The sequence below is a fragment of the Schistocerca gregaria genome, chromosome 9 (assembly GCF_023897955.1).
Source record: "Schistocerca gregaria isolate iqSchGreg1 chromosome 9, iqSchGreg1.2, whole genome shotgun sequence".
NCBI classification, from domain to species: domain Eukaryota; kingdom Metazoa; phylum Arthropoda; class Insecta; order Orthoptera; family Acrididae; genus Schistocerca; species Schistocerca gregaria.
In genome coordinates, this window is record NC_064928.1 from 167,881,575 (window position 1) to 167,900,521 (window position 18,947).

At 41.6% G+C, this 18,947-nt stretch overlaps 1 protein-coding gene across 2 annotated transcripts in view; it reads left to right on the top strand.

Annotated features, from left to right (window-relative positions):
• The window catches only part of LOC126292166 (histone acetyltransferase Tip60), a 92,956-nt gene that overhangs the window by 28,587 nt on the left and 45,422 nt on the right, over positions 1 to 18,947 (top strand). For both annotated transcript variants that reach the window (XM_049986003.1, XM_049986004.1), the window contains exon 5: positions 15,058 to 15,294. In XM_049986003.1, the coding sequence (XP_049841960.1) occupies positions 15,058 to 15,294 (237 nt within the window). The remainder of the gene's footprint in view (positions 1 to 15,057; positions 15,295 to 18,947) is intronic.

The window sequence follows — 18,947 nt, forward strand, 5'->3', positions numbered from 1 at the left end:
TGTCTGTCAATTGTAATTCTTCCCTTTCAGGGAAGTTATTCCTCACTGTCTAAATACTTGGTCGAGATATTCGCATGCAGGTGGATATGGTTCTGCTGCCACTATCATCAATTCTCAGGCGTATCTTCAGTTGGGTTCTCCAATCCTGTTACCTGTCACTAGGCAATTACGGACTTACAATAAACAGAAGATTTCTCTCTTGGGACAATTTGATGCTGAGGTATCTTACAAATCTGTCACTCACACTGTTCCCATATTTGTTGTCAACCATAGTAACACGGAGAATCTTGTTGGTTTCGATGCCTTTCACGTTTTTGAGTAATCCATAGATGACTTTTTCAATATTGTCTCTGATGCTATTCCTTATGCTCAACTGGATTCCTTGTCGACGACATTTTTGTCCCTTTTTTCTCATGGGTTAGGCAGTGCAAACGACTTTGAAGCTCATATCATGCTCAAATCCACTGCTCGGCCTAAGTTTTTTCAGGATCGGCCCATTCCTGTGGCCCTTTGTGATCAGGTCAAATGGGAGCTGGATTGTCTCTCTGCTTCAGGGGTCTTGCTTCCTGTCACTTCCAGTGGGGTCTTGCTTCCTGTCACTTCCAGTGAGTGGTCCTCTCCTGTCGTTGGCGTTGCTAAGCCAAATGGTGATATTCGTCTCTGTGGCGATTTCAAAGCCACTTGAAATGCTCAAAGCCTTATCGACACTTACCCTATGCCTTGACCTGAAGAATTGTTCACGAAACTTGCTGGAGGCCTTTATTTTCCTAAACCTGACCTGTCAGAACCTTAAAATAAACTTCCTCTCAACGCTGCTTCCCGGCAGTTTCTGGTCCTTTCGGCCTCTATCAATACCAACGATTGCCATTCGGGGTTGCCAGTGCCCCTGCTCTCTTTCTGCGATTATTCAAACAATTATTGCTCACTGTCTCTGGGTGTATAAATTACCAGGCTGACATTGTTGTCACTAGCTTCACCGCTGACGAACATCTTCAAAATCGCCGCACACTTTTTCGTGTCTTACAGATAGCTGGTCTTAAGTGTAATTTTCAGAAATCAATTTTTTTTTTTCAGGCATCTATCACGTACTTGCAGTATCAACTCTCTCAGGATGGTATTCGTCCGCTTCAGCAAATTGTTGCTGCGATCGATGCCCTTACTCGCCCTACATCTGTTAAGCAACTGCAGGCCTTCCTGGGGAAAATAGCATACTATCACAAGTTTTTACCATCTGCTACTTCGGTGGCTCAGCCGTTGCATCGCCTGTTACATAAAAACATGCCTTTTCACTGGTCCACGTAATGCGACTCGGCTTTCCAGAAATTGAAGACTATGCTGAAACAGGCCCCGTCCCTGGCTACTTATAGACCTGGCCAACATCTTGTTCTTGCTACGGGCGCCTCTCAATACGGGGTCGGTGCAGTCCTTGCGCACTGTTTTTCTGACGGTTCTGAACAACCCATTGCTTATGCCTCCAAAACGCTCATGGATGCCCAACAAAAGTATTCTCAAATTGCAAAAGAAGCTTTGGCCATTATTTATGCTCTTCATTAGTTTGGTGTTTTTCCCTAAGGATCCAAATTTCATCTTGTTACGGATCACAAACCACTTGTATCCTTGTTTCATTCATCGTCACTTCCTGGCAAGGCTGCACACCGCCTCCAGCGTTGGGCTCTTTACTTGTCTCGTTTCAATTATGAGATTCATTTCAGGCCAACGGCTCAACATGCACTGTCTCGCCTTGCCATGGGTCCTGATCTTGCATTCGATAGGGACGAACTTTTGTGTTTCCACCTGGGTGTTGCCAAGCAGCGGGTTGTGGACGGGTTCCCCATCACCGGGGACCAGCTGGCAGCTGCTACGGGTTCTGATCCTACCCTCTCTCGGGTTTTGCGCTGTATTCAGAAGGGTTGGCCAGATCGTCCAACCACTAAGTCTTCTGATCTGTTGCGGAACTACTACGCTTTGTGTTACCACCTCATGGCAATGCTTTGCCGTGTGTTGTGTTACCTGCGTCTTTGCTTGCTTCGGTCTTGCGCCTCCTTCACCAAGGGCACTGGGGTATCTCCTGCACAAAATCTCTGGCGTGCTGTCATGTGTACTGACCCGACATCGACTCTGAAATCGCACACATGGTCGCTGCCTGCGGCCCTTGTGAGTCACAGGCCACCACCCCGAGGTCATCTTTGTCACCCTGGCCTACGCCTGAGAAGCCCTGAGAGCCTATTCATGCTGACTTCGTGAGACCTTTTTTAGGTACTTACTGGCTTCTCATTATTGATGCCTATTCTAACTTTCCTTTCATTGTCCGTTGCACGTCGCCTACTATCACGGCAACCACCAATGCTCTAGCTCACATTTTCATTTTGGAAGGCCATCCCTCTACTCTTGATTTTTGTGCCTGTCGCGGCGTCATGCATGTCAAGGCCCTTCCATTCCATTCACAGTCAAACAGTGAGGCTGAACGACTGGTCCGCACATTTAAGGCTCAGATGAGGAAACTCCTGACTTCTTCTGCTGATGTGCTTCTCCAGTTTCTGGCTTTTTACCATTTCACCCCCATGGGCGACCACAGCCTGGCTGAGCTCTTACATGGCCGACAGCCCCGCACACTACTTCATCTTCTGCGCCCTTCCACCTCACGGCCGCGGGTGCCTTCGCTTGGCCGGTTCACCGCTGACGACCTTACATGGGTACGAGGATATGGCAGGCGGTCAAAATGGAGTCCTGGCCGCATATTACGACACCGTGGCCGACACCTGTATGAAATCCAGACGGACACGGGTGTTGCAGTGCGTCATTCGGATCATCTTCAGCCTTGTGTGCCAGCAATTCTTGTTCCGGATTCCACTACACCACCTTCGGCTCTACCTGACGCACAGGATACTGGAATCTCTCATTACTCACAACGCAGTCCTCTCACCATCATATTGATGCCAGCACAAGGACTGACGCCACCAGGAGACGTGCCCATGCAGGAACCAGATGACCATCATCTGTCGGAGCAACTCTACTCACCTCCTTCTCCTACGGACGTGGACACATCGCCCATGTCTTCTGTTATAACAACCGGACTTGCCGCAATGGGCAGATTGGTGCACAGGGCCCCAGCAGATTCGACCCCCACGTCTCCTGTCATCTCGACCCATTATCATCGGGGACACTTCCATCCGTACGGGAAGCCGCCTCCTCGAGACTTTACGGCCAGTCAAACAACACCTATGGACATTTGCAATCTACAGGCCACCTCCATCAAGACCTGTACCAAAAAAAATCAAAGGGGGGAGAAGTGTTGTGACTCGACGATCTTCCAAAGTGGCACCGCGCAGTTACGCGTGTCCTTTACATGCGGCGCTGTCTGCCAGCCATGCAGCAGCCGCGCCACCTAAGCAGCCAGCCAGCCAGCGGCCACTAGACTTGGACTCAGTTATGATCTGACTGCTAAATTGTACACATGTCTTACTCTGTTTACTTGATCTGTAACTTTCATGTATTGCATCTTCCTTGAAATATACTTGTTCAACGTGAAGTTATTACAAATGCAATGAGCTGCTTTTGATGAGCGTGATGTTACAACTGTTTACATTTGCAATGGGTCACAGGAAAATATTGTGGATAGTGCTTTGAGAAGTGTTACTTTCACAGTAAATTTCCTTTTTCACAGGATGAATTGTGTTATATGTGACAATCTGTAATGAACTTCTTAAATCGTGGAGCATTTGACTCTCTTCTGAAACTTAACATTTTGAGAACCAGTCGCTGAGAAAATTTTCAAGCCAAGAAGACCAGTAATTTATGGCATTATTTAAAATTGTACCAGCACATTTGTGTTTGATATGTCTTCAAAGGTAACGCAAGATAAGAAAGACCAAGCTTTGAGGTTAGCTTTTCATATTTATTATAGTTCTTTCATAGATTACTAATGCAGTAATAATGACAAAAATTATAATTATCAAGTGTGAGGTGAGCATTTCACACATAACTGGCTTTTCTACCAAAAACTCAGTGTTCTTCGCTGCTGCTTCTTTTGAAGTGATTCTATAAATAGACAACAGAAGGCAACACCGGTATATTAATTTTAACAATTAACTTTATCTATTTGTGTGTTCGCACTGCCTAACAGTGAGGTTGCTATTGGCTGACTACATTGTGTGTCCTATGCTCTGAATATCTGATGTGTGCAGCGCAATCACAATTTTAGTGCTTCAGAAGCTAGCATGCTGTAGTGCGTGGAATTCAGATTTATACTTTCGTAATACGATAATGTGCAGTTTACATGTTGCCACGCATCTAAGATCTTTCCAGTATGCATTGTTATTTTGCTGGGTTTCATTTCCTAAGGTGTCAGGAAGTTCAATGCTTGTGTATAAAACCTTTACCATTCAAAAGATTGACAAGTTTTAAAGCTGTGATGGAAAAGTATATTGTCACTTAACACAGGAAAAGAATGTCTTTTCACCTGGTGCGTAGTGTCATTTTCACATGGGAAAAAGTCTGTTTTTAACCAGAAAATCAGGGATTGTTTTTTTTCTTGTTCGCATATACGACCTTTTTGTGATACTTACGTGAGGCTACAGAGAGTGGAAGAAAGATTCATGTAGGATACCACATCCATGAATTTGTTGAAGGATGTTGTAATGCTTCACCTTGGCTGTTGCCTCGTTAACAGGAAACGAGAACCCACTCGATAATCAACGAGTGCCATCTCGTCCTCTGTCAGTTATTATCAGACGTGGTATGAAGGGGCATGGGTCAGCACAGCACCCATCTGGCCTTAACGTTTCAACTGTGGATCCACTACCTCTCAATCAGGTTTGGCGTCATGGAGCTGAGTACATGCTAGTCCAGTCCTTCCACAGAGGAAAAAGAGGACAGAGATTTTGTGTCATCAGTCATCTAACTGGTTTGATGCGGCCCGCCACAAATTCCTCTTCTATGCCAGCCTCTTTATCTCAGAGTAGAACTTGCACCCTACATCCTCAATTATTTGCTAGATGTGTTCCGGTGTATCTTCCTCTACAGTTTTTACCTTCTACAGCTCCCTCTAGTACCAGGGAAGTTATTCCATTATGTCTTAGCAGATGTCCTACCATCCTGTCCCTTCTTCTTGCCAATGTTTTCGTCTCCGATTCTGCAGAAAACCACCTCATTCATTAACTTACCAGCCCACCTAATTCTCAACATTTTTGTGTAGCACCACATCTCAAATGCTTCAGTTCTCTTCTTTGCCAGTTTTCCCACAGTCCATATCTCACTACCGTATGATGCTATGCCCCAAAAATACATTCTCAGAAATTTCTTCCTCAAATTATGGTATATGTCAGACTAGTAGACTTCTCTTAGCCAGGAATGCTCTTTTTACCAGTACTAATCTGCTTTTTATGTCATCCCTGCTCTGTCCATCATGGGTTATTTGGGTGCCTAGGTAGCAGAATTCTTTAACTTCGAATACTTTGTGGTCACCAACTGTTATGTTAAGTTTCTTGCTCTTCTCGTTTCTGCAACTTCTCATTACTTTTGTCTGTTCCTAATTTACTCTCAATCCTTATTCTTTCTTCATTGGGCTGTTCATTCCATTCAACAGATTTTTAATTCTTCTTCACTGTCAATGAGGATAGCAATCTCATCAGTAAATGTAATCATTGGAATTAAAATTCGGGGTGAAAGAATATCACTCTTGAACCTTTTCTCTACTTTTGTGATTGCTTTTTCAGTGTATATACTGAACAGTAGGGGCGAAGGACTACTCTCCTGCCTTACACCCATTTTAATACAAGCACTTCATTCTTGGTATTCCACTTTTACTGTTCCCTCTTGCCTCTTGTACTTACGGTGTATTACCCGTCTTTCACTATAGCGTATCCCTGTTTTTTCTCAAAATTTTGAACATCGTGCACCATTTGACATTGTCGAATGCTTTTTCCAAATTTGCAAATCCTATGCACAAGTCTTTTATTTTTCTTTTGTGTTGCTTCCATTATCAACCACATCATCAGAATTGCCTCTTTGGTGCATTTTCCTTTCCTAAAGCCAAATGAATCATCATCTTACACACCCTCAATTTTGTTTCCATTTTTCTGTGTATTATTCCTGTCGGCAAGTTGGATGCATGGGCTGTTAAGCTGATTGTGTGTTAATTCTAGCACTGATAAGCTCGTGTGCAACCTTCAGAATTGTGTGGATGATGTTTTTAAACTACTGAGAATTTTTCCGGGTTGTATGGCCGTGGTCCATGGAACTCTTCAATCCCTAACGTTTTGTCCTAGGCTTCGTTGGACATCCCCGATGGGGCTCCTGGTTGTGCTGAGTCTTGCCGACTGTTGAGTCAGACATCGAAGAGTGGCCTAAATACCGTGGAAAGTGGGCGTGGTCTGGATTTCACATGATAGCAGAGATAAGCATTGTCAAAGATAAAAATTTTTAACTATCGATTATAGTTCGTCAAAGATAAGACTTCTCATCGATTCTGTAGTGCCACAGTCCATATATCATTGAGTTTCATTGCTTCTTCTTTTCTGTTAAAATTATCCCCATGTTTATATATTTTGATGGCTTCTCTATATAGCCATGGATAATAGTTCGTCGTAGTACATAAAACTTCAGTTTCCGAAAATTTCACTACATGATCACCTGATTGAAGAGCATGTTCTGTCATGGCTGGTTTGTTTGTTTTCCCTAGTTGGCAAAGACTTTCATGTTCCTTCAACCATGTATTCCCACTTCTCTTTGTAGTTCCAATGTAGACCTTGCCACATGTACATGGAATCTTATATACACCAATTGCAGACACAGAGGGACATTTGTCCTTAACAGAACAAAGTGCTTGACCTATTTTCTTAGTTGGTTTGAAAATCAGTTGAACGTCATGTTTCCTTAGAATCTTGCCGATCTGATCCGTCACTTTTTTGATGAAGGGTAGAGAAACCGTGTTCTTCCATCGCTGTGTCCTATCGTTGTCCTTAGGCCTCCCGTTATTCGCTCACAAAACTCTAATTATTTCCTTACTAGAGTACCCGTTCTTCCCTAAAGCCTGCTTTAGATGATTTAACTCGGCATCCAGGTGTTCCTGCATACAAATCCTTTTAGCTCTGTCCACTAGACTTTTAATTCTGTTGTGGATGGTGATTGGAATCCTTATGCAAGTATCTGTCGGTATGTGTAACCTTCCGAAAGACTTTATGTTTCAAGTTGCCATCAGTCTGTCTCATGATGAAGACATCCAAGAAGGATATTGCATTGTCTCAGGCTTTTGAGAAGAGTGGGTACTCTAGTAAGGAAATAAATAGAGGTTTGCGGCCGACTAACAGGAGGCCTAAGGACAACAATAGGGAGGCCATTGCCATATCCTAAATTTGTTTGTAGCTGATACCTTCGAAGGAAAAGCATTTGTGGTTGAGGATATAGTTCGTCATGGTGACCAGGAGGGAGGATGCAAGCTATAGGTTTGCAAATCTACAATCTACTACCTGTTCCTTCATAGTTGCTATTGCTATTTGTCAAAGTACAGGGTGATTATAAGAGCAGTGTATTAGATAAATTGCGTATGATTTTTTAGATTTTTTAAAGGATATAAACACAGATATCATTTGTCAGTAGTTAACTGCAACAAATTATACCAAAACATCACACTTTTGATAAATCATCAATGGGCCATAGCTTTCAATTGGCATTCTTTCATAGCACATAAGTTATACTGTGAAAAGCTTCAAGTATGTGAAGCAGTTAACTACCAATATGTAGTTTCCTGTCATTTTATTATAACAAATTCTGCTTAAAGTAATTTTTGAGAGCTCTTCAATGTACTGGTGCTGTGAAACAGCTAATATCCATGCCACATACACTTAAAACAAAGAAAAGCACCAAAAAATGACGTCTCCTAAGTTCTGCATGTGATGTAAAAACAACGCTGCATTTCAGATTCCACATACCTCTCCACAAGACAAAAATCTGACATTCTAGCTTCTTCGTTTCATGCTTCACAATCTAGTGGGACATGGAATTCCACATTGTGACATCATCAGATCCTCAGGCACAAACATTTTCACATCCTGTCAGAGGACAGCTTAACTCATCTGAGTGCCAATTAAATGGTGGTGCCGGCTTCTGCCAGATCACAGTAATTTTGCAGAAGTCTTCATCAGAGTCCTGGCACCAGCTGTTTCATAAGTTAGGAAAGTTTACTTTATGTAAAGATGTCATTCTGAAATTACGTCTTCTCCTGTGGTCTTAGTAAATTACCATCATCATTGTTCTATCACTGTTAAAATATGAGATCATCCAAATGGTTAGTGTCTCTGCCTTTGGTGGGGTAGGATCAAATTTTGGTTTCTGGTACAACCCCCAATATTTTTCTTGGGTAGGGATATTATGAGCAGGGTGAACTAATTAGGGCAAATGAGGAGCTGCTTGTATAAAGAAGCAGCATCATCATCAGGATTCTTCTATTGGCACTAACAGCTGGAGGGATTAATGACTTATGTGTCCTTCAATCTGAGATCATCCTTCAAACTGTCTTGCAAGCAGCAGTCGGCCAATTGGAGCATGCCTAAAGCCTAATCTGTGAGTAGTGATTATGTGTACACTAAAATATGTAATGAAGCTGGCTATGGAGTATTGGCCCATCCTTCCACTACTTCTTCCAGAGGCAGGGACCTTCCGGTCTTGGAAATTAAATTCAGGATGAGGCTTCACTGGGTAATGGTATACCTCAAGGGTATCCACTTGTAGAAGTCTTATAGCGCAATATAAAGAAAATTAAAAAAAAGGGCTCTAACACACCTCATACACACATCATTCATGGGTCGTAAGTAGAGAAGCAGTCAGTAAGTGAAGTATCTCAGTCAGTAGTGTGCACGATTGTTATGTGGACAATCTGGGTTCGATCCTATCTACCCATCAGTTCGGTTTCATTTTGTATTTTTAATTGTTTTAACAATTATAGCCACTGTTAAATAAAGTTAATGACATAAAGTATTATCAATTAAATCATAAAGAATTGTATAGTGTTTATGAAATGGTTGTCAAATGGTTCAAATGGCTCTGAGCACTATGGGACTTAACATCTTAGGTCATCAGTCCCCTAGAACTTAGAACTACTTAAACCTAGCTAACCTAAGGACATTACACACATCCATGCCCGAGGAAGATTCGAACCTGCGACCATAGCCGTCCCGCGGTTCCAGGCAGCAGCGCCTAGAACCGCACGGCCACCGCGGCCGACGAAATGGTTGTCACATCTGCTTAAAATATGAATTACACCCATATTTTCTTTTTAAAAAGTTTAAAATTTCAAATGCATTTTTAATTATGGTGAAGTAAACCTTTACTGTCATTACAATGTTATTACAGAATTGGGTGATAATATAAGCTGTGGAAATGTTATAAATATTTGCTGTAAATTCGAGGAACTGATGTCTTCGTGGAAAGACAAAAACTCTTTAAAAAGAAGGTATTGACAAGTGTAATTCACTGTGACAGCTATTTAATAAACAAAATAAAATTATTTATCATTTAACTGACAATACTTTAGGTCATTAACTTTGTTTAAAGTTGTTATAATTTTTAAAACAATTAAAACAAAATTGAGCCTGCTGGTAGGATCGAACCCAGATCAGTCATATGACATTCTAGCACACCATTGACTGAGCTATTTCAACGGATGCTGACCTTGTATGAGATCTGTATGAGCTACACTTAAGACTTTCGAGCCTTTTAATTTTCTGGATAGTGTTCTTTGAGACTTCTACGAGCCGACACTCTTGAGATATACCACCAACTTGCTAAATGTCATCCTGAACTGAATTTCCGAGACCAGAAGGTCCCCTGGTGAGTTATCCAGAAGTAACAAACACCTGCCCTAGCAGGAATGGCAACACTCAACTTACGTGCTGCTAACTAACATTGCTCTGTCGTGTACTTTGCAACAAATCTTCTCACGGTTTAATTTATTCATCTTATTAATAAATAAATGCACATCTGGTATGACCAGAAATACCACACAGTCGGTCATTGAAGACTTAAGTAATGCAATTTCTTATCATTCTGCTGTGAATTCACAAGAAACACAATGTAAAATTCCTTACAGCAGAATTAAATATGATGATGGAGAGCCTTAGGTGGAATATAAATAATAAAAGAAGTAAATGTAGCATGTTGCCTTGTATGAGAATCAAGTTTTTCATGGCAATACTTACATAAAATAGTTTCAGATGTCTTGTCAAGTCAAGCTTGTGTAAAACCTCAAGCTTTTGACAACACTACAATCCCCTTGATCAGAAGCAACCAACTGCCTTGGCTGCTGCTGTAGTGGCCTTATGTAATCTGTGAACAGCTTCTGATTGATTGTCAATTTCATCAGGGTACCAAAGATGGTGTTGCCAACCACCTAAAAAGATAAAGAAGATGCTGAAATGATTCAAGGACAGTCATAGCCTTGGGCCCATGGGATTTACAATGTGTATAAATAAAGTAATGAGACTGATACCGTAGCGTATGATTCAGCAATGCTAGTGACGCTGGACTTGGAAGGGAGGCAGGTAAACATGTGACACATCGTCTGTGCATGTTGGACCATGCTAGTGCACATTTGTTGTGTATAGTGCTATTTTTTATAGTGACAAAGGTTTTGCTTGCACATACTAACAATCAGAAACACAAATTTTGAGCAATGGTGTGCAATCCAGTTTTGCTTCAGACTTGCACACAGCAACGAAAACTTTGGAAAGCCTATGGAGACAGTGTTTTGTCAGGGATCTGGTTTTTAAGTAGGCATTTGTAGAAAGGAAACAATCAATTCAAGGTGAATCTTCCAGTGGAAGGCCGCTGGTTTCAGGACCTGATGGAAATGTTGACTTTGTCCAGGATCTTCGGCTGACATTTCAGAATTACTGGGACAGAGTTAAATTTGAGTCACATCACTGTTCGTCAGAGACCAATGATAAAAAAGAGTCGGGTGTTGCATCACAGTAATGCACCTTGTCACACAGCAATTTCAGTTAACAATTTTTTGGCCAGTAAGGATGTTCTTGTGGCTCCTCAGCATACTTATTTGACCGACTTGAGTCCTTGTGACTTTTGTCACATTCCAAGACTGTAAACACACTTTTTGAGATGTCACTTTGGAACCCTGGGCAACACTGAAATGGCTGTAACCAACCACCTGAAGGTTTTATATCAGAGTTCCAGTTATGCTTTGAGGTGTGGAAGAACCATCTCCAGCACTTTGTGATTTACCAAGGCAAGTACAGCAATGGGGCAGTGTTCAGTTATAGTGTTACTGGAATAAAATGGGTGAAAAAATGCAGACTCATTACTTTAGTTACACATACTGTATATGATGGCAATTCCATTTTGGGGACATTTGTAAAATATTAATGTGGTTGTTGGGCATGTTGGTCTGTGTGGCGCTTCCTCGACTCCCAAATAAGCACACATGTGCTTCACTCGGATGCTCACTCTGTTTGGCAGCATTTGGGACGCAGAGTCATCTGATTTTTTACTGCAAAAGGAATTAAACTAGTTGAAAATCATCCCCAATTGATGGATGTCTGTTGACAGTTGAATATGGTTGTCATAACTGTTAGCAAGTGGTGTAGAGAGCTTACAACCAGCTGTACTGAAATTCATGATGAAAGGGGAATTGTATGTCATCAATTTCTGACGAGACAGTCACAGAGGTTGAGGAAACTGTGCGTAAAGATAGGAGGATCATTCTGGCTGCCATTTGAAGTTTGGTTCATGAGGTTCCCGTACGAGCATCATCTGCAGGATTTTAACGAAAAATTCAGGGTGGAGCAATGACAATATTGTGACGAGGATAGATTGCTGCTCACTATATAGCAGAGGTGTTGAATCACAGACAGGCACAACAAAAAGCCTACTAAACACACAAGTTTCCAGCCAGAAGGCCCTCTTCCAACATAGTCAACAAACATACACACACACAGTCACGCAAATGCAGTAACAGAGTGGTACAGCTGTTTCTTGGCCACAGTTTGTCAGTGACCATTCAAGCGGACAGGACAGCTTGGTTGCAGCTCACCTTGTAGATCACATGACTGGTTTCAGAGGGAGCCCTGTCTTTGACGGTATAGGGGGTGTTTGTAACCAGACTATAGAAGGTGGTGGTGAGACGATGTATGGGACAGGTCTCACATCTGGCTCTGTTACTGGGATGTGGGCCATGAGCCAAGGATTTGGTAGCAGGGGTTGTGTAGGGATTGACAAGAATATTGTGTGTGTTAGGTGGTCGACGGAATACCACTGTGGGAGGGGTGTGAAGGCTGGTGGATAAGACATTCCTCATTTCAGGACACTAGGAGAGGTAGTAGAAACCCTGGCAGGAATGTGATTCAGTTCCGCTGGCTGCTTTAGCTGAGCAGTTCTGGGCACTTCAGTCCGGAACTGTGCTCCTGCTACAGTCGCAGGTTCGAGCCCTGCCTCGGGCATGGATGTGTGTGGTGTCCTTAGGTTGGTTAGGTTTGGGTAGTTCTAAGTCTGGGAGACTGATGACCTCAGATGTTGGGTCCCATAATGCTTAGAGCCAATTGGTTCAGTTCTTCCAGTCCTGGATGGTACTGAGTCACGAGGGGAATCCTCCTCTGTAGGCAGATGGTGTGCATTTGGGCGGTGGTGAGCGACTGGAGAAATAAGACAATATATCCTACATTTCCATAACCCTCCTGGCATTGACCTTCATTAGTCATTGTCCTTCACCCACCTATCCTGTCCCTGTTCTCATTCCACAGCCTTCTATTCCACAAGTGCACTCAGTTTTTACCTCCCCATGTTTTCCACTCCCCCCTCTGCCCTCCGTCCCCTCTCCTGCCATCTAACCTCCCGTCGTCCTTGTGTGCTCCCACAAACAGTACTTTACTATCTCCCACTTGAGATGTTAAATGGTTGATAGGCACATAAATAAAATGAAAAAGTTGCTAAGGTTTCAGATCATTCTTTCTTCAGAACTGACAAGATACAGTGGAACCCCTATTTTATGTTTTTATGTGGTTTAGACTTTAAAAATGTAAAATTGAGGGAAATACAGAATCGAGGAATATGTTAAACCCCTCCCCCCCAAAAAATATTAACAAAAACCCATGAAATTAACATATATGATTAAAAATCGCAATCCTCTCCAGTATTTTGTATAAAATCTGTCTAGAGAAGAAAATTAAATGTATAATTCAAGGTTTATACAATAATTTGTAGTAGTGAATTTAATCAGTTTTTAAAAGAATCACAGATGCACGAGACCAAGAAAAACTCATCAAAAACTGAAATTGGTATCTGCGTACAAAACAAGGTAATTGAGCTGTTTTCCGACATGCTACAACCACAAATTATGAATTCAAAAAAAGTGTTTTTGAGAGATCATCCTCTGTGCTGACTCAGAAAAAAAAGATGAACATGTTGAATTAAACCAAAAACATCACAGCAACTGTGTGGTTAAACCATAAGCATAAATGTAGACATCTGCTTAATGACAAACTTTGTCACCATTGCTGTTGTTTAATGCTTTTCTCACGAGCTACACTTCATATGCTCACCGACATTAATGTGCTATTTTAGGCTTGATGAGAGGGGAGATGTGAAAAAATGAGTTTACCTCCGCAATTGACGTTACAAGCTTATTATAAATCAGCTCAGTGAATTTCCGTACACTGTGTTAAGTGCAAATTTGAAAAGAAGCTCAGATGCTACAGTTCTGCTTCATGCCCTCTATTGCTGCTGCCATTCTTTACAATCTACAGTGTGAGGTGCAAAGTAAATACATGAGTAGTGTATATGGTTGTTGCAACTATATCATGTCAGATTTGAACATGAAAGTCTTTAAAATATGGTGTCACAAATTAACAATTTATTTTTTTCCCTTTAGTTGTACTGTGAAATCTTGGTTCTGGCCAAATTTCATTAGTCTAGGCCAACAGGAAGTACTGTGTAGGTTCTGATGAGTGAGTTTGCGAGTTTTAAAATATGTGGCACAAACGGTCATTTTTCTTGATAGCAATGACTTATAAACTTACATTTATTACACTGCCAAGGGACCATAGGTCTTGGTATGTGGCATAAATTTCACCTTGATATGTCCTGAGAAGAGGGTTTTTAATGGATGGATGGACAGGCAGACACTGACTGATGTATGACAAAGTGATCCTTTAAGGATTCTGTTTTTACCAGTTGTGGTACAAAAATTAAAAAATGTTAGGTCCTCCACAGAGTGCTAATAAAGTGTGTTCAATTTCAGTTACACAGCAAATAACACACATTGAAATGTTTTAGATTGACCAAATTCATAGGGATTAAATTACAAACAACTTAAATTGGAACCATCACATAGGAAACATTATAGGGAAGCTGAACAGAAGACAGAACATTAAAGATGCAAGAAATGTATTGAAGATACTGCCTACACTATGCTTGTCTGCCCTCTCCTGGAGTATTGTTGTAAAAGTATGAGATACTTCCCTGGCAGGGTTGACAGAGGACATCGAAAAAACTTCAGAGAATGGCAGTTTGGTTTGTATTATCGCAAAACAGGAGAGAGATTGTCACAGGTACTGTAAGTGAGGTGAGATGCCACACATTGAAACCTACATATTTTCAGTTGCAGAGAGATGTTTTCACAAAAAATTCTATCACTATCTTTCTCCTCCAAATGCCAAAAAGTTTCATTGCCTCACACCTACATGAGGAGAAATGACCCTCGTAATAATATAAGGACAATTGGAACTCCCATATGACGTATTAGGTGTTCATTTTACACACACGCTGTTAGAGAGTGACACAGTTTAGTAGTAGTCTAAAAGTTGTCGTATGAACCACATGCCAAATACTTGAGTGTGTATTGCGTAGGGATCGTGCAGATGTAGCTGTCTGTCTGGTGCATAGTTAATAATGACATACCTCTTAATAAGATGTTAACCCTTTACAGGAACGCGTTTCCATTTTCCTAATTTCCTTGTACAAAAGTCCTATGGTCTCAATTAAGCGTGTGTCGCTGTGCTAGCACTGACTGCGAAGTACGCTGTGCCCGTTAGCAGCTGCTGGCTGTGCCCGCAGGACTCGCAGGACGGGTCCACGCAGCCTGCGCCCGCACCCGCACCCGCACCCGCGCCCGCGCCGCCACCGACGACGACGGCAGCTGCAGCGGCACCGTCGCAGGCCCCACCCTGCCCCCGCAGTACCGGCAGCATGGTAGCGCACCATGACGACATTGTCACCCGCATGAAGAACATTGAGATGATCGAGCTGGGGAGGCACCGGATACGGCCCTGGTACTTCTCCCCGTACCCTCAGGTACTGCTCTCTGGCTGACGTATTTATACTAACCGTGTACAGCAGTGGTGTTCAGATCATGGCCCGTGGGCCACTTGCACCCCAAAGTGATTTTCAGTCATTCAGTCTGACCCAAAAAATGAGTATCTATCACACAATTGTAGAAAAAATCCCATTAAATTCCATTTGTGTAAAGGTATAATAAACTGAATATTTTAAATTTGAAACTCCTCCCACATGATACTCTTCTCTCCTTGGCCCATCCTGTGGTTTTTTGCTCAGCTGTTATTGTTACTGTGAAGTACATTATGTGGAGCCTACTTAAGCTAAAGTTTGGACACCCCTGTTACAGAAACTTCTTGTGTAACCTTGAGCATTGTTAACCTTGTGAAATTTAAAATTTTCACAGCGAACTAGATATTTTTCAAAAAGATTTCGGGCTTGCAGCCAGTCGTCGTTAGCTTCAAATTCGGAAGGTGGCAGGGGTAAAATACAGGGAGCGAAAGGCTATTTACAATTTGTACAGAAACCAGATGGCAGTTATAAGAGTCGAGGGGCATCAAAGGGAAGCAGTGGTTTGGAAGGGAGTGAGACAGGGTTGTAGCCTATCCTTGATGTTATTCAATCTGTATATTGAGCAAGCAGTAAAGGGAACAAAAGAAAATTTCGGAGCAGGTATTAAAATCCACGGAGAAGAAATAAAAACTTTGAGGTTCGCCGATGACATTGTAATTCTGTCAGACAACGAATTACTTAGAAGAGAAATTGAACGGAATAGACAGTGTCTTGAAAGGAGGGTATGAGATGACCATCAACAAAAGCAAAACGACGTTAATGGAATGTAGTTGAATTAAGTCCGGTGATGCTGAGGGAATTAGGTTAGGAAGTGAGACACTTAAAAGCAGTAAAGGAGTTTTGCTATTTGGGGAACAAAATAACTGATGATGGCCGAAGTAGAGAGGATATAAAATGTAGACTGGCAATGGCAAGGAAAGCGTTTCTGAAGAAGAAAAATTTGTTAACATCGAGTATAGATTATGTCAGGAAGTCGTTTCTGAAAGTATTTGTATGGAAGTGAAACGTGGATGATAAATAGTTTAGACAAGAAGAGAATAGAAGCTTTTGAAATGTGGTGCTGCAGAAGAATGCTGAAGATTAGATGGATAGATCACATAACTAATGAGGAGGTATTGAATAGAATTGGGGAGAAGAAGAGTTTGTGGCACAACTTGACTAGAAGAAGGGATCGGTTGATAGGACATATTCTGAGGCATCAAGGGATCACCAATTTAGTATTAGGAGGGCAGTGTAGAGGGTAAAAATCGTAAAGGGGGACCAAGAAATGAATACACTAAGCAGATTCAGAAGGATGTAGGCTGCAGTAGGTACTGGGAGATGAAGAAGCTTGCACAGGATAGAGTAGCATGGAGAGCTGCATCAAACCAGTCTCAGGACTGAAGACCACAACAACAAACTAAACCACAAACTCGAATCCCTTGCCTTTTGCCGGTGAGTGCTCTACCAACCAAACTACCAAAGCACGTCTCGTGACCCATCCTCACATCCATACTTCTACCAGTATGTCATCTCCTACCTTCCAAGCTTCACAGAAGTTGGTAGAGCACTTGCCCGCAAAACGTAAAAGTCCCTAATTTGGGTCTTGGTTCAGCAGACAGTTTAAATTTGCCAGGAAAGTTTCAAATCAGCGCATACAGTACTACAGCGTGAAAGATTCATTATGGAAACAATTGCCGGGCTGTGGCTAAGCACATCTCTGTAATATCCTTTCTTACAGGAGTGCTAATCCTGCAAGTTTTGTAGGAGAACTTCTGTGAAGTTTGGAAGGTAGGAGATGAGGTCCTGGCAGAAGTAAAGCTGTGAGGATGTGTCATGAGTTGTGTTTGGGTAGCTCAGTTGATAGAGCACTTGCCAGGGAAAGGCAAAGGTCCTGAGTTTGAGTCACACTGCAGCATTAGTTTTAATCTGCCATACGGTCTGAGGGACATGGATTTAAGTGAGGCTGTACATTTTAGTTAAGTGCAATACAGTTAACCTACTCATGGGTCTCTAAATGCTCCAATTTATTGTGCAATAATATTGTGTCCATATATTGCGCAAAAATGCTAGGCCGAGAACAGCATAGTATTGTTGTGCAGTATGAGCGCCCGGGATCTGTCAGTTAGAATTCTGGCTTCCTAGTGAACATGTTGGCACTTAGTGATGTAAAACTCACATGTATTGTGATTGCAGTCACTATGTGCGTGAATGAAAAACAGGGGAAGCAGCAGTGGGCGGAAAGTGGCTTGGAAGGTGTCTTATGTTCGACTATACTAACACGCTAAGAGAACTTGCAGCAAAGGCAGATGGCTATCGGAAGATTTTAATGATGAATGGGGAATCTTTCAACGATTTGGTGAACTTTGTTACACCTTACCACACAAAAAAAGATGCTGTATGTGTACTACTCATATTTCATTTTTCACAATGCTGGAAGCAATGTATAAAGTGGAAAGTAGAAGCAGTCTATAAAATGGAAAAAAGTTAGATACATTATTTTAGAGGATTGGTAGGCATTTCTACAATAAATAATTCAAGCTTGTGAAATTAAATGAACAAATGAGCGGTTACAGCATTATCTCCCTGCACTGAAACACTTCAGTCGAGTGTTTATACAGCTAATTACTGAACAAGTATTAAACATGTAATCAAACTACTCTCCTAATATATTCATATTTGTATGGTGTCACAGTATCGCTATGCGCAAACTGTGAAGTCTCAGCAGGAACTGCCATGTGTAGAATATTACCACTCTTCGTACAACATATTGACTGAGCATCAGTATGTTTGAAGTTCTGCTGTCACCTTCAATATATTGCACAAACTGTCAATTGTGCTCACACATGGTCAGTATTACTGCACAATACTCATTGTTGCTTAATAAATATTGAGTGTATGGGGTCCCTTTGATAGTGTGAAACGTTATTGTATTATAGTGCTAACATGTACTTCAAAGTAACATAAAACAAAATTTTAAGAGTTTTTGAGTAAATAGTCTTCAGTTGGAGAGGGAAAGTGCCCAACAGAAAGTTCTTCATTCTTAAACTCTGACACATTCCTCATAACACATTTAATATGCTCTGGCAAGGTGTTCTGTGTTAGTGTTACATTCAAGTTTCTCAACATTTTTAATAAAATAAAAGGTAAGAATTGTCAGTGCCAAAGGATATAGGGTCTGAGAGTTATCAAGAAGCTATGTTTCTCCTGAAGGAGGCTTTACTGTTGAGTAGCAACCTTCATGTGGGTAGCACTAAATATCGGCAGCCGGACCACTTGTCTTGCCCAGGTCTAGTAAATTATATGCACGAATCTTCCTTGTGAAGTAGTCTGTCTGTTAGTGGAAACCATATGAAAATCGCTACAGCAATTCCTGAGATTAGCTTTCAGATACAGACAGAAAAATATGGCATGGACTTTAATTTTGTAATATGTACAGTCACCAAATGCAATTTTTATTACACAGTTCTTTGTTATGGAAGTACCATTTGCATTATCCATGTAAGTTGACTTTACACAAAACATACTCTGCAACTCGTTAATTGAATGTAGGATTTTAGTTGTCCAATTGAGACAGACAGTCGTCCTTTTAAGGTTTTGGGGTTACAGCTAAATCACAA